This window comes from Knufia obscura, assembly GCF_036327395.1.
Source record: "Knufia obscura strain CCFEE 5817 isolate CBS 148926 chromosome Unknown scaffold_1, whole genome shotgun sequence".
NCBI lineage: Eukaryota > Fungi > Ascomycota > Eurotiomycetes > Chaetothyriales > Trichomeriaceae > Knufia > Knufia obscura.
The window spans coordinates 1,143,981-1,171,922 of NW_027042687.1; the positions used below are offsets into that span (position 1 = coordinate 1,143,981).

General features: G+C 51.4%; 13 protein-coding genes across 13 annotated transcripts; 5 read left to right on the plus strand and 8 right to left on the minus strand.

Annotated features, from left to right (window-relative positions):
* Positions 1 to 451: 451 nt before the first annotated feature.
* PMZ80_000415 (uncharacterized protein) lies at positions 452 to 2,132 on the plus strand (the record flags this gene model as incomplete). Its single annotated transcript, XM_064868866.1, has 2 exons — positions 452 to 690; positions 737 to 2,132. 2 exons carry the CDS (start codon positions 452 to 454, stop codon positions 2,130 to 2,132), a joined length of 1,635 nt encoding a protein of 544 aa, XP_064734363.1.
* A 130-nt stretch (positions 2,133 to 2,262) lies between these two features.
* On the minus strand, positions 2,263 to 3,270 carry saf4 (the record flags this gene model as incomplete). Its single annotated transcript, XM_064868867.1, has 1 exon — positions 2,263 to 3,270. The coding sequence occupies one exon, from the start codon at positions 3,268 to 3,270 to the stop codon at positions 2,263 to 2,265; it is 1,008 nt and encodes a 335-aa protein (XP_064734364.1).
* Positions 3,271 to 3,898: 628 nt separating this feature from the next.
* On the plus strand, positions 3,899 to 4,749 carry PMZ80_000417 (uncharacterized protein; the record flags this gene model as incomplete). The annotated part of the gene is made up of 2 exons (XM_064868868.1): positions 3,899 to 4,146; positions 4,281 to 4,749. The coding sequence occupies 2 exons, from the start codon at positions 3,899 to 3,901 to the stop codon at positions 4,747 to 4,749; spliced, it is 717 nt and encodes a 238-aa protein (XP_064734365.1).
* A 101-nt stretch (positions 4,750 to 4,850) lies between these two features.
* On the minus strand, positions 4,851 to 8,045 carry PMZ80_000418 (uncharacterized protein; the record flags this gene model as incomplete). Its single annotated transcript, XM_064868869.1, has 1 exon — positions 4,851 to 8,045. The coding sequence occupies one exon, from the start codon at positions 8,043 to 8,045 to the stop codon at positions 4,851 to 4,853; it is 3,195 nt and encodes a 1,064-aa protein (XP_064734366.1).
* A 352-nt stretch (positions 8,046 to 8,397) lies between these two features.
* On the minus strand, positions 8,398 to 9,960 carry PMZ80_000419 (uncharacterized protein; the record flags this gene model as incomplete). The annotated part of the gene is made up of 1 exon (XM_064868870.1): positions 8,398 to 9,960. One exon carries the CDS (start codon positions 9,958 to 9,960, stop codon positions 8,398 to 8,400), a length of 1,563 nt encoding a protein of 520 aa, XP_064734367.1.
* Positions 9,961 to 10,716: 756 nt separating this feature from the next.
* PMZ80_000420 (uncharacterized protein) lies at positions 10,717 to 11,912 on the minus strand (the record flags this gene model as incomplete). The annotated part of the gene is made up of 2 exons (XM_064868871.1): positions 10,717 to 11,509; positions 11,557 to 11,912. 2 exons carry the CDS (start codon positions 11,910 to 11,912, stop codon positions 10,717 to 10,719), a joined length of 1,149 nt encoding a protein of 382 aa, XP_064734368.1.
* Positions 11,913 to 12,521: 609 nt separating this feature from the next.
* PMZ80_000421 (uncharacterized protein) lies at positions 12,522 to 13,991 on the plus strand (the record flags this gene model as incomplete). Its single annotated transcript, XM_064868872.1, has 1 exon — positions 12,522 to 13,991. One exon carries the CDS (start codon positions 12,522 to 12,524, stop codon positions 13,989 to 13,991), a length of 1,470 nt encoding a protein of 489 aa, XP_064734369.1.
* A 55-nt stretch (positions 13,992 to 14,046) lies between these two features.
* On the minus strand, positions 14,047 to 15,455 carry PMZ80_000422 (uncharacterized protein; the record flags this gene model as incomplete). Its single annotated transcript, XM_064868873.1, has 2 exons — positions 14,047 to 14,469; positions 14,580 to 15,455. The coding sequence occupies 2 exons, from the start codon at positions 15,453 to 15,455 to the stop codon at positions 14,047 to 14,049; spliced, it is 1,299 nt and encodes a 432-aa protein (XP_064734370.1).
* A 1,506-nt stretch (positions 15,456 to 16,961) lies between these two features.
* PMZ80_000423 (uncharacterized protein) lies at positions 16,962 to 17,916 on the plus strand (the record flags this gene model as incomplete). The annotated part of the gene is made up of 2 exons (XM_064868874.1): positions 16,962 to 17,190; positions 17,240 to 17,916. 2 exons carry the CDS (start codon positions 16,962 to 16,964, stop codon positions 17,914 to 17,916), a joined length of 906 nt encoding a protein of 301 aa, XP_064734371.1.
* Positions 17,917 to 18,750: 834 nt separating this feature from the next.
* PMZ80_000424 (uncharacterized protein) lies at positions 18,751 to 19,953 on the minus strand (the record flags this gene model as incomplete). Its single annotated transcript, XM_064868875.1, has 1 exon — positions 18,751 to 19,953. One exon carries the CDS (start codon positions 19,951 to 19,953, stop codon positions 18,751 to 18,753), a length of 1,203 nt encoding a protein of 400 aa, XP_064734372.1.
* A 476-nt stretch (positions 19,954 to 20,429) lies between these two features.
* PMZ80_000425 (uncharacterized protein) lies at positions 20,430 to 22,147 on the minus strand (the record flags this gene model as incomplete). The annotated part of the gene is made up of 2 exons (XM_064868876.1): positions 20,430 to 21,006; positions 21,057 to 22,147. The coding sequence occupies 2 exons, from the start codon at positions 22,145 to 22,147 to the stop codon at positions 20,430 to 20,432; spliced, it is 1,668 nt and encodes a 555-aa protein (XP_064734373.1).
* A 1,394-nt stretch (positions 22,148 to 23,541) lies between these two features.
* PMZ80_000426 (uncharacterized protein) lies at positions 23,542 to 24,510 on the plus strand (the record flags this gene model as incomplete). The annotated part of the gene is made up of 1 exon (XM_064868877.1): positions 23,542 to 24,510. One exon carries the CDS (start codon positions 23,542 to 23,544, stop codon positions 24,508 to 24,510), a length of 969 nt encoding a protein of 322 aa, XP_064734374.1.
* Positions 24,511 to 26,351: 1,841 nt separating this feature from the next.
* PMZ80_000427 (uncharacterized protein) lies at positions 26,352 to 27,092 on the minus strand (the record flags this gene model as incomplete). The annotated part of the gene is made up of 1 exon (XM_064868878.1): positions 26,352 to 27,092. The coding sequence occupies one exon, from the start codon at positions 27,090 to 27,092 to the stop codon at positions 26,352 to 26,354; it is 741 nt and encodes a 246-aa protein (XP_064734375.1).
* Positions 27,093 to 27,942: the final 850 nt, after the last annotated feature.

The following is a 27,942-nucleotide window of genomic DNA, read 5'->3' on the forward strand; positions in this document are numbered from 1 at the left end:
GTCTTACATCTTCAAGGCCGACACTCTGCCTTTCCAACGACAGTGTCCTCGATTGACAGCAAGGCTGTTGCACAGACTGAGTGGCTGAATGCGGTAAGCCCCAGACTAATGTAGGAGGAGAAACGTGATTTGCTAGAGTCCAGGTGCCAAGACAACCACCTGCAAGAATCTTTTGCGTTATATCACAGCCAATCGCACGGCCTCAATTCCACCGACCCAAGAGCTTTGAGCTCGGACCTAATCAAGGTCACAAGTTCCCAAGTATTGATAAAACCACCAAGACCTGCCAATGGACCTCGAACAACAGGGTTTTCCATGTGTTTACTCGTCTCCCAGGTTCTGCGATAAGCCGCTTCTTATAGCTTGTGCTCGTTCAGACCATTTCTCTCTTCGTCGTGCCTACCATACGAGCCATGCCAATGCCTAGGTTCAGCAGCCGGCTGCCTCCAGGATGTCAATTACAGCTGAGGAAGAGCCTTTCACTTTGATGAACAATCCTACCAACTACTCGATCCATGACTCCGAAGAAGGACTTTGCCTACTGCCTCTGCGCAATATCAAGCTTCAAGCTTACACGCACGATGAATGGGAACGGATCAGGCCAATATTCACAGATTTGTATCTCTCCACCGACTTGCGACTACGGCAGATTATGCAGCATCTCAGCATCGCTCATGAGTTTCATGCTACGTAAGGCTACCATTCACGCCTTTTACCCCTCTGACAAGATTCCTAGTGAGCAAATGTTCAAGAAGCGAATACGGAAGTGGAATCTAGCAAGGAACATGAGAGCGAGTGACAAGAACGAAGCAATCTTGAAGCACTATGAAGGTCTGCCGCCAGAGCTCGTCGATGAAAGTACGCCCTCACGAGCAAACAAGATCCTCCGATATGCTCGAACCCAGGCAAAGCTTGGCAGAGTCAGTGAGGAGTCGTTACAACACCTGAGCAGAGAGTACAGGAAGCTACGCAGAGCTGCTAAGGAAGCCAGTAATTCGGTCTGCAATTCAGACTCTGTAAGCGGAAGCCAGCAGGGACTCTTGCCTTCCTCAAGACATTGTCCACTACTGAGCCTGCCCGATGACCTTGCGGACCGTGCCATAGTGCTAAGAATGTTGCAAAATTGCAATGCTGTCTTCGTTACTGGGTCGATCTGCGAGACATCACTGTACGGCCAGGATATATCTGATCTGTTGAGTGACGGCTACGAGGCCTGGAAAATGTCCTCCTTCCTACAAGCCCGAGACCGATTCGATTCTGCCGCGGTTACATTGCTTAACAAACTCCGTCACGGCGTAATTCCAGCTCTGGAAATCATCAATCTTGTGCACCCGCAACGAGACGGCCTTGAATGTCCCATATTCAAGGCTTTCGCACGATTCTCATCCGATGCTCTGGATCAAGTTCTGGGCAACAACCACCCGTTCGCGCTGCTTGTCCAGTTCCTGCGTAAGCCAAAGATGAATGGCAAGCATCTACTGGCAATCTACGATTATGTCTTGAGCAGTTGCCCATTGTCAGCGGACAACTATGAAGTCTGGTGTCGTGCAGCCGAATGGTGCGTCCTGGCTTTAGAGGAGTCCGCCATGATCGGTTTCGCGACACAGCGTTGCAAAGACGTTCTCTACAAGCTGGAGCAGTCTGGCCTGTTGACGCACAAATACCGCGCCGTATTCACGTACCGACTTGCAAAGTGCGCATACGCTCAACTTGACATCGACGGCGCTGCTAGTGCTGCTAAACAAGTACTCGACCTTACCAAGGCGGACCTCGGTCGATGGGCCTGGGTCAGGCGAGCATGCCATCGCATTCTTGCTGAGATGTACCGGTTCGACTATCATGACCTACAACAGGCTCGATGGCACTACACAGAAGCCTGGAACATTGCCCGCTACCATCTAGGCTATAATCACCCCATGACCGCCAGGGCCTTCAAGCATCTCGTGAGCTTTCATTCGGCTCATAGTCATCCGAATGACCTCGAAGCGATCTTGGAAGAACATGCCACATTCTACGAGCAGCTCGACGAGCTTACGGAGGGCCACTGGAGAGGGAAGTCCAAGGAGGACCAGTCACAATCGCGGGATACCACTGCAGCGACGTCAGAACCATTCGAGATCATCGAGCTCTGAGCTCAGTTCCTGAATGAGTGCGGTGACAGTTTGCTAGGGTTCACTAGAACTTCCATAGGGCAGGTTAAGCACTTGTTATCGTATCATAATCTTCATTCAGATAAGCGCTAAACTATGTGGGGTATCATAATCAATCAGAGTCGTATGCGACCAATGTCACAGTGTCCGTCGTCGACTTCGTCTTTGCTATCATCGTAGGCTCAAACATTGGCCTCTCTTCCTTTCGCTTTCTCACTGCAGGCTCCCACGGCTGTTCGTGCCTTAAGAAAGGGTCGCTCTTGGCCCGGGTATTGCCCTTCAAGTTTGTCTGCAGCGCGCGCTTCTGTTGAGCAACAACATCAAGCTTCTTCCCCCTCTTGCCCTTATCCTTCTCCAGTACCTTCATTGGAGTTGTCTTCGCTTCGAAGATACCAGTATCAGCCATGCTCCCGTGTTTGCTCTCACCAAAATCAATCAGCTTCGCCCTTTCACCATCTTCGACAGCCGGCGCCGCCATGTCCATTCCTAAACCGAACTTCTCTTGTAAAGCCTCACCAGTCTTCTCATTGTCTTGTCTCTGCCTCCGTCCGACTCGGAATTCCCGTCTAATCCTCTTATTCATCTCATACGGATCAGCCCAGTCCCGTTCACTCCTCTTCTTCAACTCTTCAACCCGCACCTTCTGCGTATCAGCCACTTCTTTATCCCTAGCTTTCTTCTCCAGTGATCCAAACGCCCCATCAGCCTGCACCACCGCCTTCTCCGCCTCACTCTGCCCAATCAACACCTCCCCCTCAAGCACCTTATCCCGTCCATCATCGCGTCGCCGTCCACCACTCACAACAACATACTCCGTATTCTTCGGATCAGTCTGCACCTCAATCCAGCCGCCACACAACGTATGCTTGATTCGAAACGACCATATTGGTGTAGAATGGTAATTTCCCACCTTCTTCTTCTCAGCATTGAACCGCACACCTTGACCTATGATCTGTTCGGGACGGCAGTTCGTGCACCAGATCGCGAAGGGACACTCGAAGCGAACGGTTTGGGCTCCATCTGCGCTGCGTTTTATGGGTTTCTTGCCGCTGGCTTGGTTAAATGACTTGAGACCTTCTAGCTCGGGCGGGATGTAGCGCCCCATGTTGAAGCCTTGCATGTTGGCGGCACTGGGCGGATGAGCGCCATTGACACACCACGACGTTAAGTGTGAAAATCGGAAAACGAGTTGCAAATACTGGCGCAGAAAGACTGCACATGAAGAGTGGTTAAAGCAGTCTGAGGCATTAACAGTTGCTAGGTCACGTGAGACCGCGTTGCCCGAAGCACTGTCTTACCCCTCCCTTCGCGTTCGTGCTGTTGCTGTATGTCTTACGACCATAACGGCACCTGATACTCTCCAAATGCTCTTACCGGCCGGCCACGGCAGTCGTAACCCATCAAGGGCCATGTCTTCTGCCATCGATACGACTGCAGCCTGGAGTCGCTCCTCAACTCGTCGTTGGAGAAGCACTCCTCAAACTTCGAAACAGAGTTCTAGAGCACAAATACATGAAGGGATATGATGTCGGACAGGCTCTCCTCATTTGAGACAGCAAGAGCCGCGTCTGTCCCATGCGCCCGATGTGACACTAAGCTCGAAAATCGTGTGAGACTTCATCACGCTGCAGGACAATTCAATCGAAACACTAAGTGTTAACATCCTACTAATCTTGCTCGCTCACTGACAACAGCTGTCCTACCCTACCCTCCACTCCAGACGCTCTCTCCCCGGCATCACCCTCACAATGTCCACCCCAGCCATAACAGTCTTGTTCCTCAACGCCTCCCGCGCAATCCGCATCCCCTGGCTCCTAGAAGAACTCAACATCCCCTACAACCTCGAGACATCCCAACGCAACGCAGCCGGCGTAGCCCCCCAAGAATTCAAAGACAAGATCCCTGCGCCGCTGAAGAAGAGTCCAACGATCCTCGTCAAAGGCGGCGCAAGTGATGGCGGAGATTTAGTCGTGCAGGAGAGTGGTGCTATTGTTGAGTAGGTGCCCCGTCCTCCTACTGTCATAACTCGAGCAACGAGGAAAGAGACCAGGAATGGCACATGCAAGATACTCGTAGAGTAGAGAACGTAGAAAGGAGATCAATCAGTTGACACACGCTAACAACCAAAAGGTACATCGTCGAGAAATACGATGCGTCGACCAAACTCCTCCCCTCAGACCCAACCTCCCGCGCCAAAGCCCTCGAATGGCTCCACGCCGCCGAAGGCACATTCATGCTCCACGCCCTCGCAATCCTCTACACGCGCTGGAAAATCCCCGAAGCCGCAAAACCGCACCTTCCCGAGATGGAGAAGAATATGTCCCCGAACGTCCAGAACGACTTTAGATGGATTGAGGGTGCATTGAAGGAGCAAAAGGCCAAGGGTAGCGGGTTCCTGGTTGGGAATGGGCTAAGCGTGGCGGATATCATGATGGTGTTTAGCGTTGAGTTTATATTTGAGAGGAAGTTGGGGATGAGGAAGGGGGAGTGGCCGGAGACGGAGGCGTGGTTGGGGAGGATGATGGGACGGGATGCGTATAAGAGGGCGGTGGGGAGGAGTGGGTATACATTGGATAGTGGGGGGTTGGTTAGGACGTAGGCGGTGCTGCATGAATGTACTTGGCCATCTAAGTGAACAATAGATCTCGTAGATTATGGCGATGCAGAACTTGCTAGGCTAAGTCACGAGTTCGTATTTCCTTACATATCATCATCAAATGCATCAGCAAGCCACTCAGGCTCTGCATCGTCTTCTTCTGGATCGTGAGATGGCAGTGAAGCATCAGACATTGAATCATCTGCTCCATCGCGCTCCTTCTGCTTTCCCTTGGCGTGCTTGTGTCTACTACTCGTGGACTCTTGTGTCGACAGTGGTGGCACTGGATGACCGTTCGTCCTCTGAGATGCTAACACAGGCTCCTCCCCAACAGACACACGACGACTCAGTACGGGCCTTTGAACCGCCTCACTAACCAGATCCGATCGGAATAGGTTGCTGTCAACAGCATCGTTAGAGCCTTCATCCTGCTGTTCATCAACCACGAACCCGCCACCTTCGTCAGAAACATGGCTTGTCGAGACTCGCCGTCGCAAGACAGGGCGTCGGACGTCCTCCTTCACGAGATCAGGCCTGAAGGGGTTTTCTGGAGCTTCAGGTATGGCGTTTGCATGGTCGGCTTCTGGTCTAAAGCCTCCACCGCCTGCGGATTCTTCTGGCACGAATCCACCGCCGTACTCCTCATCGTTGGGCACGAAGCCTCCACCGCCCGAGATGTCGTCATCGGCAAGAAAACCAGCTCCTTGATTGTGGGCATCAGGTTCGTCTTCGACCATGAAGCCATCAGGCTCTGCTGGAATGACCTCATCGTCTGGAATGAAGCCGCCGCTCTCATCTGGGTCAGGGTCAAACAGGTCGTCATGATTACCCTGCCCTTGAACTCCGTTTTCATCCCTCATGTCCTGTTTATGCGGCGATCTGACAACCACAACTCGTTGCCTAATAACAAGCGGCGGAAGCACAATCGGTGCTCGCTCTTTCAGCAAGCTAAGGTTAGCTGCTTCTTCTGCTTTTGATGCCTTCGTAGCTTCTCCGACCACATCTGCGACGAACCCACCAGCATCTGCTTCGTCTTCGTACGTCAAATCATCGCCATAGGATGGGTCGTCCTCATCCTCATCGTCGTCCGCGACACCATTGCCTCTAGTAGTTTGACCATACTCCTCATGCACCTTCTGCCTCACCCTCAATACAGCATGCATCTTCTTCCACACACCAAGCATAATCGCACTCCGCTGCGCATTGACTTCTTCTTCCAACTTATCTTCCAATGCAACTATGGTAGCAAGCATCGCAGCAGTAAATCGTATATCGACAACAACTCCATCAACGATCGCGGTGCCTTGTCGACCCTTGAACTTGAACCCCGTAACTGCCTCAGCTGCATCGATACCAAGTATCTTTGCCGCCTGCGTCACGAGTGGATGCCGAATATGCACACCACCAGCTGGAATCATGCTCTTGACATACACATCCAGATTACCATAGCCATTGCGTGGAACATGACCATCGACGACCGGCGGCGGAACGTAGACGTCGGTCTGAAACTCAGCATAAAGCGCCACACCTTCACCTTCGACTTCATCGTCCTCATCATCAATCTGCACACTAGCGGATCGCTTCTTCCTTGGCACAACACGTTTCAGGGCCTGCTCGCCAACCTTGACATCTCTTCCCCTCCTGTACCATCCATCCGCACTGCGACAAGCATGCACGTCTTGCGCTCTGTATACACTTTCAAGCTTCTGATTCTTGCCAGTTCCAACGGTGAACTTACCTGACTCTCGCCTGGGGTGAATCACTTCATTGTTCCGCAGATGCCTCTCAAGCACATAAACAGGATGATCCTTGAAGTCCTGCACGTTCTTTGGCATGCCTTCCATCTGTACCCTTCTCGCTAGCGCTGCATCCTCGATCTCATCTCTCGTCTCAGGTATTCCTCTGCTGAAGACATGCATGGCACGGTCGAACCACTCCTGTCCACCCTTCGTGCTTTCCACTCTCGTCTTGCGCGTCTTCGCATTATACAAACTCGCGTACCGTCTCGTGACATCCTTCGCTATCCCGTCGTCCTCGAAAGCAATGACATAGGACATACCGTTCAAGTTATCTGACCCTGGTGGTTCAAAACCAGTTCTCGGCTTGTTTATCGTATTCCTCACTATCGGATCGAGTGGGGTCCACTGCGTAATGGCAGGATTGAAGACCTCAACCCACCAGGTTGGGAATGGCGAATCAACGACTTTCTTCTGCTTCTTCTTCCTGCTCGACCCAAAGCTCGATCTTCCAGTCCCATAGTCCTGAGTTCCAGCATTGATATATGCTGGAGGCGGTTTCTGCGGTGTTTCGCCCTTTGCAATTCTTGAGAACGGTAGTACCTGCAACGAGCATACTAACCGTGTCTCGACAGCCACGGACCTTAACAACGCGCAAAACAGCTGCGCGCCGAGATCTCTGCTTCCAGTGTACTGCTTCGCAGCATTTAGAAAGTCCTCGAGATCAACTGGGTCCTCAGCATCCTCAACCTCCTTCGCCATGTCAATATTGTCCCTCCACACGGCCCGCCTGATCCCTCTCGCCGTGACCTTCCATTTCGTCCGCCACATCGCACATACCTCCTCAATAGCCTTCTCGAACGCGAACTTTCGTTCAGCTTGCGTTCGGGTCTCAGGCAGATGCAGATTGCTGATCGTCTTCCGGCCTATGAGCGGCTTCAGTGTACGCTGGACTTGCTCGTTATCACACCATTTGTTCCTTGTTGCTACGTGGACAAGGAGCGTTAATAAGTGCCACTTATGGACGTGTAGGCGGAAGTCGCGCTCTGCTTTAGTGACTGGCTTGCGACGTGCAATAAGTTTCCGGGCCGTCGCTTTGGGCGCTGAAAGATCGATTTGGAGGATCTTTGGCTCTGCTTGGTCGTCTGTGGTCTCGTCTGCTTCAGTACCGGTCTGTGCTGCGATCTCGACGTCTTCGAATCCGAGGTCTGAGTCATCGTCCGAGTCAGAGATATCGTTGTTGAACACGACTTGCCGTGTTTGAGCAGGGACTAACTCGGCAGGTGGTGGTGTACTTCGTACTGGAGGCTCATTGACATGCTCGACTGGAACCGGGCTTGGGTGATTGACCGCTAGGGTGGACTCGTCCTCGACCTTCCTTCGCTTCGTTAGTCGCGGACTTGGCGCAAAGTCATCAGGATTGTTGTGGAATGCTTCGATCAGCATATCCTGATAGACGTCCGGCACATCTTGCTCCTGTGTCGCTGCGCGACGCGCCGATCGACGCGTCGGCGCCTTCTGGCTTCTGGAGGTACCACTTGCGACATTCTTCCTTCGGGGCATGAGGGAGTTGGTTTACCTCAAGACTTAGGGCGTATGGTAACATGACATCACTCAGGGTTCGTTCTACCAGCTCCAAAGCATTCTGAGGATAACATGAGCAGACAGTGAATCGCGCAATCACATTCAGGTGAAGATAAGACAAAGACGAGGAAGGTACGAATACGAGGTCGCAAGATTCGCGCTACGTCATGAGGAAGTCGCGGTGCACGTGACCGTTCCGTTTGCATGTTGGGCAGCAGACGTGATTCAAAACATAGGTCTGAGTCTGACTCCCTGAGTAACGTAATCATGTGTTGCCCTTGTTTCAAAATAGAACATTCAGGGCACGTTCTTCCATCAAGCGATTATGGTTCTACATCAAAAACGCACCTGCGACAGCACCTGCAGCACCCAAGAAAGCTGCCTGTGGACCAGGGGTAATAAAAGCGGCCAAGCCTGAGGAAGAGCTCGATCCCGGAGAGCCGGAGTCAGAACCAGTACCCGAACTAGTATTGCTTGGTGAAGCATTACTTGCAGTAGCAGAAGCACCAAGCTGGAAAGTAGGTGTCCCAGCAGTTACAGTGTTACCAGTGGCTTCAGGAATGCCAATCGCAGTCGCGGAAGCTTCTTCCTCATTGAGCTGAGTGCCGGCAGCGGTCGCTGTGCTCGAAACGCCTGGAAGTTCCGTGCCTGTAGATATGACCTGGAGGCTACTGATGCTTGCTTGACCGCCTCTAGCTTGTGCAATGGCCACCTGGTAGTTGTCCAGGTCGAAGACAACATATGCATTTCGTAAAAATGTATCTCCCAATATGACCTGTCCTTCAATCGGTCCGCTTACGCCCATGTTGCAGCCGCCTGAACTGTGACCTGCAAAGTCCCGCGGTGGGACGAGTTGACCGTAGATGACCTCTGATAGTGGGACGACCACGGACGGACCGTCCTCGCCGCCAAAAGTGTATCGAATGCTTGCATTTGTGTTGGAGTACGAACAAGGAACGACATAATTCTCCTCGCCAACATAGACAGCACCGAGGCCATTCGCAAGACCTGTCAAGATGTAGTTGTTGAGAAGCACTTCAGATGTGCCAGAATCCAAGACGACTGATTGTGCATAGCCCTCTGAGGAGAGCGTAGTCTCTGCGCCCGTGGAGTCGATGAAAGACACACCGGTCAAGGTGACGTAGAAAACACTAGGCGTGGGGTTGGCCGGTTCACCAGGATATCGAGCGCTCTGCTGTAATGGTAGAGCAATGAGGTCACCAGTGTATTTTGTTGAATCCACGCAACCAAAACATACCGAGCCAGTGGTTTCATTGAGATCATTCAGATACAAGCTGTATGCTCTCCGGTTGATCAGACCCTGGCTGACCATGTGATCGAGCATAGATGGGTATGAGCCATCGGGAGAAGGATTTGGTTGCGCCTCGTTCGTGTCGTATCCAATACCCATGACGCCATGCTGATCAGCACCCTGCAGCGCTACACCAATTATTGTGTTATTGATTGTTTTGCTGCCACTAACGCTGACGCTCTCCTCAACCCAGTTTCCGGAGTCACTGTCTCCAGGTCCTGCATAGGTGATATTGAAACCGCCCTCATCAATGATATTATATGAGCTCGATTGCGAAGGAACAAATTCTCCGCCGTCACATTGGCCTTCTCGACATGGTTTCGAGGATATTGAGGGAATCCATAAGTCTGAAGACCCAGTATCGAGTGTGACTGCCAAATTCTGCGGTGGAGTTCCCACTGTGATGTTGACAAGATACTCGAGGCCGTTTGCTTGTGTTAGGGAAGCTTGGAAGTCTTGCTGCCGCCGGGCCAGAGAAGGATTGGATGCAGCTTGTTTCGAAACATCGAGGTGGATGTACCCAGCTGAAGCAGCTGCTAATGGGGCCGCTGCTGCAAGCAGCGGAAGCATATGCAGTGTCATTTAGACAGTACACGCCTAGGGTAGTGAGCAAAAATGACAGAGGTGGAAGAGATCAGTGAGAACAGAGGATCTTGGTGCAGTAGAGTCTTGAAAGTGCAAGATGCCCAACTTCAAAAACAGAGCATCTTCTTTCTCGAAATACGGTCGCCGTGACGCGGCGGCAGGGACCAGAGTGCTATTGGCCGTTCCGTACGGGACTCGTCAGCTCCTGCTTGATTTGAGTTTCATGGTAGAGCTCTAGAACCCCGGTTCTGCCCCAGTGAACTAGCTGTTCGCTTCAGCTCGTACTCAGCACATTTGAACGGGCCCTGTAGCACAATCATCTTTAACTTTCGTTCAGCGGCCGCAACAGATATCTCGAGTGATGAGCACATGTTTGACGAGAAGAAGGAGATACTGAGATAGTAATCAGGATTCAGATGGGGTTGCGGCTATTGTTGGGGCAGCAAGCGTGATCTGCCACTAAGATCTGGCTCAAAACACAAGCACCGTTAAGCTTCCTGGGCAGTGCCGCGACTGGATGTGCCTTCCCGTCCGCATGACCCGCAAGCAAACTTGTCTCGGAAGATATCTTAAGTACCAGAACGTTGTTAATGCTTATCATTTCCGCTTGAGCGTGCATTTAATATCTGTTCAAAGCATGTAACCCCAATTAACCATATACAAAAGATGCAAGTATCGACTTGCTCCATGCGCTGACCAGTCTTTCGATCGAAGAGACGGCTGCGTGGTGACCGTGACCTTGTTCATCCTGGCTTACGCATCCTTGGTCTTTAAGACCAGCTCGTCCCTGTTCCAAACCGCAAGAACGGCTGCACCACTAGGGCCTACGGCAGCCGCCACGAGACTGGACCTGATCAATGCCTTGATCCAAGCACCAAGGCTATCCTGTTCCCCACTTGCAGACAACCTCACAGCAATTCCCCATAACATGGTAGCCAGCACTCCCACAATCAAGTCCCACTGCAAAAACCACAACGCACCATTAGACAACATCGTAGCCTTATCGTCACCGAATGGATTAGGTGGAACAAAGAAGTTCTCCGGTTGAAGCTGAACCTGCAACTTCGTGCTCAATGCACCAGGTAGGAAATACGCAGCAAGGCCGAGCCCAGTGTACAGGAGATGCGCGCCTGCCGAAGTGCCCAATGCAAAAAGGTAAGCACGTCGCATGTATTTGATCGTCTCTGCACGCTTCTGCTTCTCGGTTCTCATGCTCACCATTGGATCAAACCACGCTACAACTGCTTCAATAGTTTTCTGGGCCAAGTAGATCCAAAGTGGCCAGCCTTGTTGAGCTGCTGTCCAATTCAGCTTGCTGTCGAATGACAAGACTGATGGAGCAGGAAGTGCCATCATTGCCGATGGTATGCCGAACCCGATAAGGGTTGCGACCGGTGCTATTGCTAGCTTGATGGGCTGGTCAAGAATGACATTCCAGTCCCTGGGGTTCGAGATGACTTTCGATGTCCATAGGTGGAATGCGAACCAGAGTGGCGCAACGCAGGCATAACCCACTATTGCGATGGCTAGGCCGAGGAGTGTGATGCTGCCAGATGGTTAGCTTGATACTACGCAAAAAGGCTACAAGCTTACGAGGTAATAACGAAACTATCTTTGTTGCCTGCTCGGTAGCTCTCTGTGGTAATAAGAATCCAGGCGGCAAGCACTTGACTTCCCAGATTAAGAAAGCTGAGTGAAATGTCAATTCTATTACCATCAATTGCTGTGTAGAAGAAGCCAACAAGGGTCGTGAGTTGTTTGTCGACCGGACCGATGCCTGTGAACCGCTGTTTCATCGGGTAGTATGTTGGCCCAGGAATTGATGCGCCAGGTTCTGACAGCTCTCCCAAGAAGTGTAGGAGGTTGTTCTTCGCTGGGAAGCCCCATAGCGTCCAGAAGCCCAGCGCTGAGAAGACCAGGAGCATCAAGCGCGTTGTTGTTCCCGCCATGGTGAAGACGATTGTCGCGAAGTGGCTGCTATTTGTTAGATCAGTGCTATTGTTACACGCAATATTTTCAAGCTCTTTTTGCCGTAGTAGTGAGAGAGACAACTATCGTCGACTGGGACAAGGAGAGAACAGGCACGATGTCGAAGGCGACGTCTGCCTGACAGTGCTAAGCACGAAAGTACATGAGCTGAACACGACATCTTGGTGTAGGCGCTCGTAACGATAGCTGATCTTAGGCGGCCAATCATCATGGCAAGCTTCGCGAGAGCTCAACGCCAACCCTAGCAAGTCGAGTCAGCCTTACCAGGATGACGCCTTGGTGTTCTGCATGCATGTTCATAGTGATTGTTATCAGTATTGCATTCAGAGAATTTGCGACAGTGCGGCCGCTACGTTGCTGATGACTCGAAATTTCCTCTTGATGAGGCAAGAACACGGAAGTGGAAGCTGTCAGTATGAAGTTTAGAAAGCTCTTTTACTGCCAAGCCACGAAGTACGCGTTCGCGTCTTAGTGCCGGCCAAAGCCGAGCCTCCACTTATGACAAAATTCTCCAACTCCGATGAGGCTGCCTCATTAATCAGCCAATACATCAAACACAATTCACCGTCATGTCAAAACGCAAGCGCGAAGAAGAATTCGAGAATGAGATTGCTAGAATAGAGAACCAAGCAATCCGCATAAAAGTCTCGCGCCTGAAAGCCCGCTTCGAAAATGGCGTCTCACAACTCACAGCCCAGCTCAAGCTCGCACGAGGCTTCGACCGTCAGAAGATGTCGCGGCGCATCAAGCAAGCTGGTAGCGACAAGGGTAAGCTTGAGAGGCTGGAGGCAGAAGTGCAGGTACTGAGAGGCTTCAATGAGCGCAAGGTAGCAAGAAATTACTTGCTCAAGCAGTGCGTGAGGACGAAAAGAATTGCCGAGGCCGAGGCATTCAAGTCTCTGTTTGCAGGATACAAGATCAAGCCGAGCGGGAGTGTGGCAGAGGGAAATGTGCTTGGTAGACTGTTTAAGTCGAATCCCGTTAGCGAGGTTCTGCCGGGTATCATGAAGGGAATCAGGGAAGTGGTTGGAGCAGACAAGCCGGCAGGCGCGACTGTTGGCGAGGATGCAGGGATCGAAAGCAGCGATGCCAAACGAGTAAAGTTTGAGCCTGTGCGTGCAGCTGAGAAGCAATCGGAGGATGAATTTGCAGGTTTCTCGGATGCCGATGAAGGGGATGTCCTTGACATCCCAGAAGAAGAGCTGATGGACTTGTACAACGCAAGGCTGACAGCATTGTCAGATGATGAGGATGAATCTGAAAACGAGCTAGGAGTCGATGGTCAAGATCATGACAGAGATCAGGACTCCATGGAGATCACGACCGACGAAGATGATGGGGTCGAGGATGAGGAAGTCTCGATCTCATCTGAATCAGAAGACGAATCGGACACGCTGCAATCGAAGTCGAATTCTATTAAACCAACCCCTTCATCAACCGCGAATACCTCTTTCCTTCCATCACTAATGCATGGCGGCTACTACTCCGGCTCAGAACCTGATGAAGATGATGCACGTGACGGGTACGACCCAGACAAAGCATACGCAGCAGCAGCGGCAAAACCGAGGAAGAACCGCCGCGGTCAGCGTGCACGCCAGGCAATCGCCGAGAAGAAACATGGAACCAAAGCGGCACATCTATTGAAGGCTACTGGTGCGCAGGGCGTGCACGGTGATCGGCAGAGGTTCATTGCCGGTGGATACACAGGTTCCAAAGGCAAAACGAGGAACGACGGATGGGATGCCAGACGAGGTGCCGTTGAATCATCCAATGCTAAAGGCGCCAAGATTGGTAGGGCGGCCAAGTTACCGAACAGATCCGAGAGGAGGAATGGGATTGTCAAGGACAGAGCCGGCTCCGGGAGAAGTACTGGAGCAAATTCTGATCCTGTCGTTGGAAGGGCAAGACCTACCAAGAAGGAAGCCGGTGGCAAGAGCGAGAAGATGCACCCATCGTGGGAAGCTGCACGGAAGAGAAAGATGGAAACTGCGAATGCAGGCGCAGGCTCTTTTACTGGCAAGAAAATCACATTTGACTGAGCGAGCAGCTATGGCTGGCTTAAACAATCATTTCTTCCGCCTTCGCCTCGATTCACTAGCAAGCACCGATCGTGTACGCCTCATCCAGGTTACTCAGAATTATTCCGGCATCAACACCCATCTGATAATCCCAGCGTGGGTCATTGAGACCGCTTGTCGACCACGACCAAAACGTCCAACCGATGGCTTGACCTCGTTCGTACGCCATGATTTGTGCTGCAAACCACTTTCGATAAAAATCCTTGTTGGCCTCATTGTTGGGATCCCAGTCGCTGTTGTGCTCCACGTCAGAGTTAACAGATAACGACCATTCGCCAACGATCGTGGGCCAATTTCCGCTTCGATCATCTGCGCACGAGAAGTCGATATACCCTTGGTGAGAGACTTCTGCGTCGGTGTACTTCACATATTGGTGATCGTCATATGCCGCATGCCAGAAGCTTTGGTCAGGCAAGAATTCATTAGGATCACCAGAGCCCTGTACACATGCATTAGTAAATGTGTAACATCGGAATCGGTATCGGGAACGGTGCTGGATACGCAACGCCGAGTTGATCGAGCCAAAATGCATTGTGCGATGTAACTCACCCATTTCTTGTCCATCATCTGGATATGGACTTGCTGATCTTTGGCAACGTTGAGACTATCCTCCTTGTTTCGAATTGTTGTCCAAGCTTTGGGGTAATAGTCTCGACGCATGGAGTCAGTCTGTGACTGCGCGTTCGGGTACTTGGAGTCGCCAATGCGAACAGGCTCATTTACTAGGCCGATCATGCCAGTTGTGCTGTATGACGGGTTTGAGTGAATCTTGTCGGTCATCCATTCGAGCCACTTGCATGCTCGATCGTAGTTGTAGTTGTCGAAAAAGCCAGGTGATGGATTGACCTGGCCAGTGAATGCATCTGTAGCCTGGGCACCTGGTGCACCATGAAGTTCAATGATGACATAGAGCCCAGCATCCTTCGCCCACTGCACTGCCTGATCAAGGTATTTCTCGCCACCCCGCGGGAAGTGCTCGCTAGAGTCGACGATGCTTTCAAGAAACCAGTACCCGACTGGAATTCGTACAGTGTTCAGACCAAGACTAGACATCTTCTTGAAGTCATCTGCGCCGACCCATGACTGCCAATGGCCCTGGAAGTCGCTATCGGCCTTGCCTTGATCGTTCAGACTTGAGACACAATCGAACTCGGAATCGCTTTTGCATCCAAACCCGGAGAAGACGGTGCTTGCCATCCAGTTCTCAACAATAAAGTGTGAACCCAGGTTGACGCCTCGCACTTTGACCTGGTCGCCGATCTCTGGGAGGCCTGGGGAGCGCTTCGTGAGGCCATGCTCGTAGAGGCTGCTGCGGTTGAACAGGTCGATCCCGTCTCGTGAGACAATTTGCTTATGCTCGCCCGGGAGCCATGCTGATGCTAGAAAAGGTAAAGAGAGAAGCGAAGAAACAGTTGCAGAGCGCATGATGAAGTGTTTGTTGAGAAGCAACAGTGTAATGAACGGAAGGCACCAAAAAGTACCAGATGCGCAGCAAATGGAAGTGGTTATGGCAGGAACGACATTGCTGCGAGTACTTTCAAGACTTCTTTAACAATTCTTGCTTCGATCAGATCGACATTTGGATAGTGCTAAGGAGAGGTCTCCCGGCACGGCGAGACCGGATACCACTCTGTGATTTCACCTGAACCCGGAGAAGGGTAAGGATGGAGTTGCAATTGGCAAGAACCATGGGTGCAAGGATGGGTTGGGTAGGTACGAAATGTGAAAGAACGCTGTGAGATGAAACGGCGCAAGTTGATGAGAGTGAGGTGAAAGGATCCGCCCTGGAGGTGCATAAGACAGGCATATGACCGGCGTTTAGAGGTCGTCAATGTGGGGGGGCGATCCACAGATCATACAAGTATTTACACACGCTGCATACCAAATCGACTCGTCATGCGGTTTCAAGCACATCGTTCAGCTAGAGAAGTCGAACACTGAGCCTTCTGTTGCGATAGTCGAGCCTCAGTGCAGTTCTGTAGCTGTCAGAGGGTACATCTTAGGACTCCGAAATGAGTGGTTCCGATCAGAGCTTGTCCGCGAAATCGAATTCGGCGTAACAACCCGATCACGTCAAACTTTGAGGGGGTGGGAGGTTGAAATCTCGACTGGTACAAGGCTTAATTTGACAAAGGAGCACGTTGGGGCCATTCTTGTGCCCAAGGAACCAATGGGAGTCTGGCCGGGATCGCAACTATACTGGAAAACGTTAGGTTTCATTCAAGCACATCGTTCAGACTGACGTCGGCTAAGCTGTTTCAGGCGGAATAATATCAGCCGAGCCTTATGTGGAAAGAACTTCTTCGCTTCCTCACCACTCCTGATATCATTTCAGCATCTCGTCAAGGGCCGCTACCGCCGTCAAATTCGTGAACACGACGTACGCCAATATACCACCAGCAGTTGCAAGCCACATTACATGCCGTTGCCTGGAAGCTAGCGTGGTAACGGCCCCCAAGTGTGTTTGAAACACAGCCGACGCACTCTCAATCTAGCCATGAAGAACCCTGCCATGTCCACTCAGAAGTATCTCTGCGTCTTGTACCCATGGTCTGTGAGCTCAGACTAAACGACTGGCCACGTCCAGAACCAGTCGATCAATAAACGGGCACAGCTCATTTGACCTAGGGCTGAGATTTGACCTTTTGGCTGTTGTCGAAGGATTCAGCCAAGGGCTAGTCCTCCCCCTGCCCAACCCCTCTGCGGCTCACTATTTAGCTGAATATCTTATTTGGATCAAACACGATGACTCCAGAATCGTTATTGCTTTCCACCGTCCGCGTTCTTCACGCATCTTATACCAGCTAATTTACTTTTCTGCCTCTTCCGCTCGTTTCAATTCAGGCAACGTATCTCACGATGAAGGCAGCCATTTCTTTGATGGTGCTGGGCACCGTCGCCAAGCTTGCAACAGCGCAGCAATGTTACAGCATGGACGGCCAAGTTCTCGATGCCCGATATCAACCATGCTACCCGCAAGCCGAAAGTAGCGCATGCTGCATGTTGAACGGCACACAAGGGGAGGACCAGCAGAACGACCTCTGCCTCGACTCCGGTCTATGCCAGTCGACATCAGGGTGGTTTGCCGGCTTCCTCTACATCAATGGCTGTACAGACCAGACTGGCAAAGCAGACGGATGTGCTAAGCTGTGCTCGTTCAGTACGTAGTCTCCCCTTCGAGTCACTATACAATGCTAACCAAAACGCAGTGGGCAACCAATACTCATGGTCCGTCTTACAATGCGAACCAGGCAAATTCTGCTGTCGAGCAGGCTCAGACACAGAGAACTGCTGCGGTGACAACTCATCAATGATCTCGACATCCCACATCGGCAACCTGCTCCTCCCAGGCTCAACAGCAGCAATCAACACAACATTCAACTTCACCACTGACGCACCCGCCGCCGCCAGTGGCTCCTCATCGAACTCAACCTGCTCATCCAGTGCCAACACCGTATTCGACAAGTCCCTATGCCCAGCCGACAACTCCGCAACCGTAGGCGGTGCAGTCGGCGGTATCCTCGGTGCAGGCCTGATCGGTGCCCTCGTCGCACTCGCATTCGCGCTCCGAAGCAGGAAGCACTTCAGATCCGACCTAGCGAACACCAAGGCCTCCCTCACCACTACCGAGACTCTAGCTGCAGAGGAGAAGGCGAATTTCCAGAAGCAACGAGAGGATCAGCAGCGGCATATGCAGTTAATACCACCCACGTATAACACGCCCATGACACACGGATATCCTACCATGACCGGAACGTATCCTCAACAGCAAAGTACGCCGCCAACGGAGCTGCCGCACAGCCACAGTTATGGGTACAGTGAATTGGGAGGGGAGGGCCACAATAGTAGAGTCGAATTGACTACTGAGGTTCCGAAGACAGGTTGAAGAAAGTGAATGTGAGTATCCAAGTGATTCAGAACGAGACAGCTATTTAGCTACTCGAAGTATGACACGAATGGTTTGTCCTAGTTTGACAAAATTTCTCAGCGGACGCTGCAGCTTACATATGATGATATGAAGGGCTTTTTGTAGGCAGGATTATGGGAGCGTTTACAATGGTTTGAATACATTGCTGATGCCACATACCTTCTCTACGCTGGATTGCTGATCGCATGCGCCAATGCTATGAATTATCTATGAGTACGAACGTACCATATTCCCTAATGAACAATTTGATCGTTCTTCGAACACCCACATCTTCCCCATGATCGCATGCTCCTTGCGAAAGTCAGAAGTGCCCATCCAAATGGCAAACTTACTGTAAGCACGACTGCTAGACCTCAGTGAATGGGCTGTGATGACACGATTAGACAGTAGTGTTGATGATGCTTCTTGCCACGTTGTACATCTGAGTAAGTATTCTGATGTGACAAGCTTCAAGACGGGGGAAGGATGGTCACCCTTAGGTCCTGAAGCTACTGTGATGCCACGCCGGACCTTCCTCGTTTGACAACGCAGAGTCCATGCTTCCGGGCTTCATCGCAGCAGTGCTTTTGGGACTACTAGTAGGTCTGTTACGGCGCTATGCCGTTCCATCGAATTGTCTCTGGCTCACCGCCGTAACAGCCACCTTGATGGTTTGACAATCCATCGGTGGTTGGTGAGGGAAGAGAGGCGCCGGAAGGCGCAGCGTATGGACGCATACTGTATCGTGGCTTGAAGGTTTCCACGCGGTAGTCACGGATTGTAGAGACAGAGACAATGTGGACATTCCGCCCTTTACCACTCGGATATCAGCTCGTTGCTCTTTCCTTTTGACTCGTCGGCAACTTTCCGGGCAGCCTCCAGTCCGAAGACAGGCAGTCTTTCCACCTGTTTCTCCTTCCCTTCCTCGGTCGCCTTGAAGCTAGATGGAACATGCTTAGGATCTAGTAAGCCAACCTGCACCAGCACACTTGCTTGATCCCAATGCACGTTTTCAGCACAGACTTTACCACCTCTTATTCCGATGACCGTAACCAACACAACTTCGACCCGCTTCCCAGTCGGCGGAATACCTGGCAAAATCCACGGCATCTCAACACTATGCGTGAAGCCCACCAGCATCTCGTCAACCACCGTATCACTCCCCACAGTCCTACTCAACAGCTTCGTCTTCAGGTCTGGCGGATTCCGCTCAGCAAAGAACTCAGAATAGAACCGCTTCAGATCTTTCTTCCCAATACCACCCGTCATAGTAGGCGCATGATTCAGGACCGCGCCCTTCCCTACGCTCTTCATCAAGTCCTCCACATCATCCTCTTTTCCACTCCATTTCAGCCTGTTATGCCAATCAACCACACCCTCCAGATCCGGCTCCATCCCAAACCCCGTCCTCAATGTCGCAATCGTTCTCGACCAAGCAACCCGTGCATCAGGCTTACTGTACTCCTCCAAATCACTCTCGGCGAAACCATCCTTCGTCCCGGGATACCTATAGCTCTTCTCATGTCTCGTGCCAAACTTTTGATTCGCCGCAAGATGGATCGTCAGATTCAGACTAGATGGGAAATTTGCACTCGTCTTGGGCATATGAGGCGGATAATACGCGACCACGGCACACAATTTCGGCATTGGTCTCATGCACGATTCAAGTACTTGAGCCGCTGCGTCGCCGTACGCAACGATGCCATACTGCTCACCCAGTTCGAGTGGGTCAGACAGGTGCTCCAATTGCTTTCGGTAGCCTGCCTTGTCGCCGTCATAGGGAAGGTACCATATTTGAAAGCCTTCTTCTCTGAAATGGGCGAGGATGTCTTCATCGAAGTCGTCGGTGTCACTGGTCACTACGAGCCGAGAGACGGAGGTGCTCCAGGAGAATTTGCTACTACTGCTTTTAGTCGTAGTGCTGCGGATACGAGTGCCGTTCTTCATGGTTTTGTTAACGCCTTCTATGCATGGGATTTCAAAGACGGGTTTGCCGCCTACTTCGACTTTCACCATGGCAGGCGGTGTTTGTCGATGATTGTGGTAAGAGCTTTCGGGTTTGTGCGTTCGGTTTGTAGTACAATTGGTGACTGGGATTTTGATAACAAGGTGAAGCGAAAGCTTTTGAGAGATATGTTGTTGTATTGTATGGAGCTTGTATCAGCTCACACCACCATGAACTTTATGCCATTCTGAAACCTGTTCGGGGTGGAAGCTATGACGTAATAAGTACACCCTGATCTGATGCGGAGCAGGTGTGCCAGGATTGCGGCTCCTCTGCCAAACTCTAGCCTAGGATATCCGAAGGTGTTCCCATCAAGATTGATGGCCGTTCCATGGACAAGCCGCAGGACTATCTAAGCAGCTCGACATGCTTGGATCAGCGACCGCAATCAATAATGTCGAACCTACATGAAGTGCGCATATCATCAGAATGATCACCTTCTGAGACGTGATCGAGGACTGTCTTCATTCGTAGCCTTCGTGAAAGATCATCCCCTTGCTGTTACAGCTTTAAGCGCTAGCATATCAACACGCCTCAGGTATATCTCCATCGCATGCATACCAGGATCTCCGAATATGACCTGGCGTAACTGCTCATCCGTGACCGTATGCGCCGTAACTCTAGAAAGATTGTCCTTCTCCCATCTGTTGCCCGTTGTTCTCTGCAGATTTGAGCCGCGACGGGTGTTCTGAGAAGGCTGAGGAGGGATCCGCATGATCACAAGTCGTCCTGCGTTAGACAGTGTCGCTGTGGGAACCTGCCACAGAGGTGAAGATGGAGGACGGGCTGGCTGGAAAGGTGGTTTAATTGATACGTTGGACTGGGAGGCATTCGTGCGAGACTGCTTGCTCTTCAGAGGATTGATTGCAGCCATGGACTGCGGATTCGTAAGATCTACCTTGGAGAGGGTGAGATCCAGTTTCGACATCGATTGCTGAAGGCACGAGAAGGACTTCTTGGCTGACGCTGCCTTTCGCTGGTTTGATACATTCGGAAGTGGTGAAGACAGAAGGTCGACCAGGCTTCTGACATATGCTTTCTCGGCTCGTACGACAGGGTCAAACCTGGAGCAAGTCAGTACTGTGGGTGGCTGGAATGGAAAAGCGTGACTTACTCATTCATGAGCGAGAAGAACAGAGACTTGTGATACCGCTTTGAATCGGGCTTGGATAATGGGAGTAGCGAGACTGGAGGCGCTCCAAAAGTAACACAGTGCACTCGCTTGAAACAGTCGGTCAATATGCTAAGTTCACTTCGTACCGAGCTCAACATATGTGAAAAGAGTAGAGCGGCCACAGCACCTCCGGCTGAATGTCCTGTGATAAGTAGGCTGCAGCTAGCCCGACTGGGATTTTCCTCTAGCAGTGTTCTCAAACGCATCGCAATTGGCTTGATCATTGCTTTGGCGACACGTAAGAATCCTGCATGGCACAGGTTGCCTTCGTCATCCAGAAAGCCAGCTGGACTAACCGGAGCTGTATGCAAATTGACGTTCCAGTCTCTTAAGCTGAGTGTGCTTGTTCCTCGAATGGCAAATACCAGAGTCTTTTTGTCGTCACAGGGAACCGACTTCATGACCATAGCTTTGGTCCCTAGCCTTGCATCCGCAGACACAAACGCGCTCCTTTCATGTGACGACTGCGGTGTTCTATAAGCATTCGCCGAGTATTGCGCAGCCAAGCATATCATTGGCCATGTTGGCAGATAGCATCTCAAAGGTGGTAGATTGACTGGCAGCCTCGAATTGGCATAGAAAGACACCTTCGACCAGATCGTGATCTTCTGAGCTCGACTTTGGTTTGTCGGCCTTCTTTCTCTCAAGTTCCTGCTGGGCACAATCGCTCTAGTTGTCTCTTCGAGGCCGTTCGAAGTATAGCTCGACTCTTCTGCTAGCAAGATCGAGAAATCGTCATCGTTATCGTCCCACCGGTCTTCGTCTATACGCGATATTATGTCGCTGAATTGATCGATCACCGCATCTTGGTCTATGGCTCGCTGTACAGCGTTGAAGTCATCGACGGACATAAAGTCCTCAGAGGTCTGCATCGCATATTGACTCGGTGGCGGAACAGTCGCCGGCGCTTGTTGATAGTAAGGCGGAGGACTGGCTACCGTTTGAGATGACGGCGCGTATGTCATCGGCGTCGTCTGCGGTGGTTGTGGTGCACATGCCGCTGGCTTGTGTTTATGCCCAAACAGACCCATCCTGCCATTGCTGCTTCAGGCGTTGACTGACGCTGACGCTGACGCTGAGCAAATCAAGTTGACTTCGATACCCTGAAAAGTCCGTTTCCGAAGTACGATCTCATCTGCAAGCAAGAGGCACGTCAGCGCTGTCTCAAAGGTGTTGCCCCAGCCAGAGAGGACCCGGAGATGCAGGCATGTCCGGCATTGTAATTGGCTACTCTGAGCCAAGGATGGCCATGGCACCGGCTACCATGCGCCGAATGCGCCTTCCTTGCTGCGCCCCATGCCCACAAGTTTCTCCCGACCATTCCGGAAGTGATCACGTCGCTGAAGAGCTTCTCTTTTTGATATATCATTGACGCGATTCCAAGGATGTCCATAGGGTCGCTGCCTTGATACCAGGAGAGTCGAGCATGCTCGCCGGAGATGTGGCTGTGAATGCCAACGCCGGGTCGTTGTCTATGACAGAGACGTGGTTCACGCAGAGATAATATGCACACGTCCGGCTGCATGAGCTCATCTCGTGGCGCAGGCTATACTGGTCACCGAGCAACAGAAAGTCAGACTTGCTCCAAGGCAGTTGTCTTGACTCTGTCTGTGCCAGCAAAGAGTCGCCAGCAACCCCGATAAGACGCGTTACAGGTCTTGTCGAAGTCACAGGGTCAAGCCGAATACTCCAGCCTTCAGACCACCGGCTCGTTGTATGGCTTCCAGCAAGGAGTCGTGGTTCCGAGGAACCATCAACAATGGTCTACGCTCTTGCATGTTCCGGCTTACCACAGTCGCGATCGGGCGTCCATCGGAGCAGAGTGCACAGCTCTCGTATGGCCTATGAAGCTCATGCCAGCTTCGTCTCTTCGCAGCAGGTACGTTCCCTCTCAATCGCTCAAGCAGCATGGATGCTCTCGCTTGTATTTCCTGTTTCAACTTACCCTCTTTCTGCCGTTGCCCACTGGGCATGAGCGTTATGCTGACGATCGACTCTCTTGATTATGAAAGGCTAGGAAGCTCGAGGAATGGGGATGCGTTGCAGGCTTATAGCCCTACCGAGTTGCCTGCGTTCAAGAATCATAGCTCGGGCTCAAGCTCATTTATGAACAGACTAGCCTGCTTGTGTTGTGGTGCTAATTGGAAGGTCGAATACGTTGCAGGGGAGGCGGGAACAGGTGGTAGGACCCGAGTAGAACTGCTCAAGGGGTTCATGTCCATGCTGTTGATGGGTAGGGGTTCTAAGTCGGTGTTATGGTTCATAGAAAGCCGGTGCGAGAGGAAAGTGATAGCAGCAGGACAACACCATTACGGATCGAAACCTTTTCCGTCCGTCGCTCACAAACATTGCATCACGAGCACAATAATCGTCCCTTTTTCGTTCGTCAACTAGTCTGGCCATCAAACCGGACAACGACGTTGTCATGGATTCATCGATGTCGCAGACAGATCTACGAGACAATGAAGGCCCTGCGCAACAGCGCACTCAAACTTCGTTCGCTACGCCATGGGACGGCCTAGATTTGGACCTTTTTCTGCCAAAGCATTCTATACGAAACGATTCAGTACCAAGGCTCAGGTTGAACAACGTCCTGTCGATGTACTTGTCGATACTGCCTATAGGGCCTTCCGGTCTTGCAACGCATTGGTACGATAAATGGGATGCCTGCAAGAAAGCCTCCTGCTACCACCAAGTCCTCGAAGATATCCTCCAGTCCGAGAACGCCACAGCACTGAAAGTGTCAGAAGCTATCAAGAGTAACGCAGCCTCTAGGCCTGGCCAAAAGAACGACAACAATTCAGACCATCTCAAAGACTTGACCATACAACCACGGAAGAGAGTCAGAAACCCAGTCGAAGATACACCCTCAAAAGAACCTCCTGCGAAGCGCCTTCGAATCACAGACATCAGTCCATCTACAGACAAGGAGACTCGGCCCCAAGCAGGTCGAGAATCAGCACCGTCACCAGAATCAAATCCTACCTCCGTCGACTATGCCACTGCAGACGCTGATATCACTGTCCGAGTTTATCACACCCACAACAAGGTCATTGCAAGAGTCAACAACCTGCTTGAAATTGTGGGAGAAGCAGAAGGTATCGAGGTGCAACTAGAGCGCAACCATCGTGAAGAACCAATCACTGCATGGGACTTCAGAGCAAGCGCAATCTTCGATGATTTGGCAGAGCAGTTAGCAGGCCTTCAGAACCAGGCACGAACATTCTGCCAGACTATATCGGATTTGGCCTCCGAACTCAAGTGGTTGACAAGAGCTGGCCGAACCAGTACAAACGCCGAGCACGAGGAATTTTTCTCGACTCTGGAGAAGGGGTCCCTGCAGTACTGGCTAGAGTCAGGATCGCAGCCGTTCCAGATTTGGGAGGATGAATGAGGATGGTTCATTGCCAGAACGAGCTGTGCATGGATAGGATCAAGGTAGTGAAGCTCAGAAGAGATACATGTCAGAGAACAGGGCTTTACATCTCGGTCAGAGTAGCATTATACTATACATTCTTGCCGTTCAACTCTATGATAATTCGTGTCATCTTGCGGAACTGCCTCACGTCGTGACTACTATGATTGACGACTGGATACCACGGACGATGCTGTACTTCGAGAAGGAAGGGAGCAGCTCCCTACTGTACAGATATGTTGGCTTGATCGAAGCAAAACAGTTTCGTGTGCAAAAGGTACAAGATAAACATTGCACCACAATAGCTTTCCAGATCACAAGTGCAGTGGTGTCCTCCCTCCCACTCTCAAGTCAATACATTACAGTACTCTGCATCAATCGTGATATGATAAGAACCGACCCAACATTCCATTCTTGACCCGCGGTAATGGTACGCCAACTCAAGACATCCTTCTCAGCTTGCACACAGATCACTAATAACGTATGCAAGCACTCGTCACCACGAGCACAGCAGACAATAGTCTTCATGCCGCGACACATACTCGATGTAGGTCTCGGAGCCGCCGGCGTGGGACAAGCACCACATTGCGCAACGGAGACCATTTCCTGTCGTAAATGCCGTGCACCCATGCTAGATAACAATAATGTCAGATCTTGCCTGGTACACAAGCTGCTAATGTTGAGCTCGTGTCCCGTCCTGCTCCTGTTCGTTTTCGCAGCTACACTGATAATTCAGTCAAGATAGCTAGGGTGTCGAAGCGCCGTAGAGTTCATGGCGCCGAGTTCTCAATCGACTGGCTTGTACCGCTCTTCAAGGCCAGCAATCGTCTATCCAAAGCAGAAACAGACCAAGAGATGATCGCCGACCAGGCCAGCTACTTACGATAACTTAACCTCCGAACACCCGCCCGTAAGGCTGACAAGCTACGGTGCCGTACAAGCTAATCTCATGCCAGTTAGCAGCGTGCAAATGTCCCCTCTTGCAAATGCACATGGTGGACGGCAGGGCACTCCCTGTAATCTACAATGGATCATGCGTTCGGGGCCAAATCAGGCATGATTCACGCTGCATTGCATGCTCGGCCGGTCGATGTGTTGTCAATAATGAACTTTGGCGAAAGGCTGAAAACTTGTTTTCGGATTGATGAGTTGTGCGGTCAGGACGGACGGAGCTGTCGATCGTGGATGCGTGCTCGCACAATAGTGTGGTTTGAATACAGGACTCTACATTGTTGCGACAACAGAAAGGGTTATTGTGCACAAATGATAGAGTCTCTGGTCGCTGACGTGTTTCAGGGCTGCTCGAAAGATTCCGTCATCTTGGAGGTTTCGGCGCGCCAGGTGCGCGGCAGGGCAGGACGTGATGATTAAGGCCCGGCTGAACGGCGCGGGAGCTACTCATCTATCCACTGTAATTAGTGGGGAGCTCGAGGTGCAATCTATGAACGAGGTCGCTTCTACCGCGCGTGGTTCTAGATTATTTCGTGGAGATGTTACGAGTATCGTGAAACGTGGCTTGACGAGGAGAGTAACAACATGTTACTTTATTGTCTTGAGACACGAAATTATCATTGGAGTGGTCATGAGCGTACTCGTTGACTTCAGGCAGTAAATAAGGGTATCAATCAATCGTCAAATGAGCATGCCTAGAATTATCCGTATCATCCCTGCTAGGCACAGAACCATAGCTCCCAAGCTCTCAATCCGCTCCATAGACTCCTTGCTAGCGCTGATAAACGATTACATACAAAAGTTCAACCGGTGAGAAAATGGGTACGTAATCAGACAGATGAAATTGTGGTGGTGTGATATTATTGAGGTTATGCGCTGTATCCTCGCTTGATGAGGTCGTCTCTGTGGTCTGGGACGTTGCCGTTGCCATCTTCTGGTATTGATGGTAGCCTTGTGTCGAGATGATCATCCTGCAGAGGTTCCGACAGGAAGTCAAGAGGCTCATCGATGCTGAAGGGTCGACTTAGGGAAGCCTCTAGCTTGTAGCTGGGCTGAGACCGTTGACTTTGTGTGTAGTCTGGGAGGCTGTCATGCAACTGGCCACTGATGTGACTGCTCTGCCGTCGTGATTTGTATTCTGTGCTTCGGTGTAGGTCTGTCATTGATAGAGAATATGATGCTGAAGCAGAAGATGGCAGATACGATTGTGGTCGTGGTCTGGCAGTTGTTGCGACATCCCAGCCCATCCGTTGGTCTTTTGACGAGGGAGCATCGCTTGCAGCCGAGTTCTGGCTTGAGACTGACGACTTCGGCGTGACTTCGCAGTATGGCTCAAATTGGTAATTTCTTGGTAACGTGCTTGCTCGTCTGGTCTGAAAAAGCCAGTCATCGTTGGTCGACGCCGGCGGCGTAGTCACTGTGTCACGGCTGAACGGATCATCGTAGATCTGCTCTGACGGTGGTGTCTTCTGGCCGAATAGTTCGAATGAAGGATCAATGATCTCTGGTCGTCGTTGCGCGTCTTCTGTTCTCCTTCGTTTCTCTTCTTCAGCCGCTTCCTTCTTCTTGGCTCTATAGTGGACGATGTACGATAACTTGCTGGCACCCATAGCTGCAATGCAATACGATAACCGCGTAGCACTTTGAGTGTTGTATGATGTGTAAGGCTGATATCGAGTTTCAAAGTGAGAGGTGTCAAGCAAGCAGAAGAGCGGTCATGAGCCAGGTGGATTGTTGCCTAGGTTATAGCTTTGTTACTAGCATATGTGTAACGCGTGAATGTACGCCCAACGAGCTAGCCAAGCTGCCGCAAGTTCGTCACGCATAAGCTATGCGAGCATCGGCAACACAAATGTTCAACGGTGTTATTTTCTTGTCTTCGACAAGGATCGAACCCGAGCTTAGAAGTGACTTCTGCTTTGGCGTAGTAGCAAGCGACAAGATGATTATAAGTCAGTCGAACAAACTCTAGGCCTTTGTCTTCGTAGCCAATCCCAAAGCCAACCGCTGACAGACGACTACATTTCCACTTCACCGCGGACTCGGAGTCTGACACTGCTCCACAAGGCCGTATTGTTTACGCGTGGCATAGGGTTTGGCAAGTTCGCGAGCAGCATAGGGCTGGAAATTGCATGCACATGCTAAGGTCCTTGGTGGAAAGTCAAGACAAACAAGCTGCAGCCGGCCGTCCTTGCGGGAGGTTTGTTGGAGCATTTGGGGCCAGTGCGCTTCTGTCTGGCAGCGACGTTCGGATTTTGGGGCGAATATGGCGAGGAACTTCAGGCTTCCCGGGCAATCTCTTCCCTGTATGCCTGTCCACAGACGCTTGTGAACGACAACGCACCCATTCTGGACAGTGGCAGCCTTGTCAGGCATTTTCCGGTCAGACTAACGCTGCAAAGGGATAAACGGAGCGCCGATTGTGGTAGATCCTGCGCAGCCTTTAAGTAGCAAACTTTC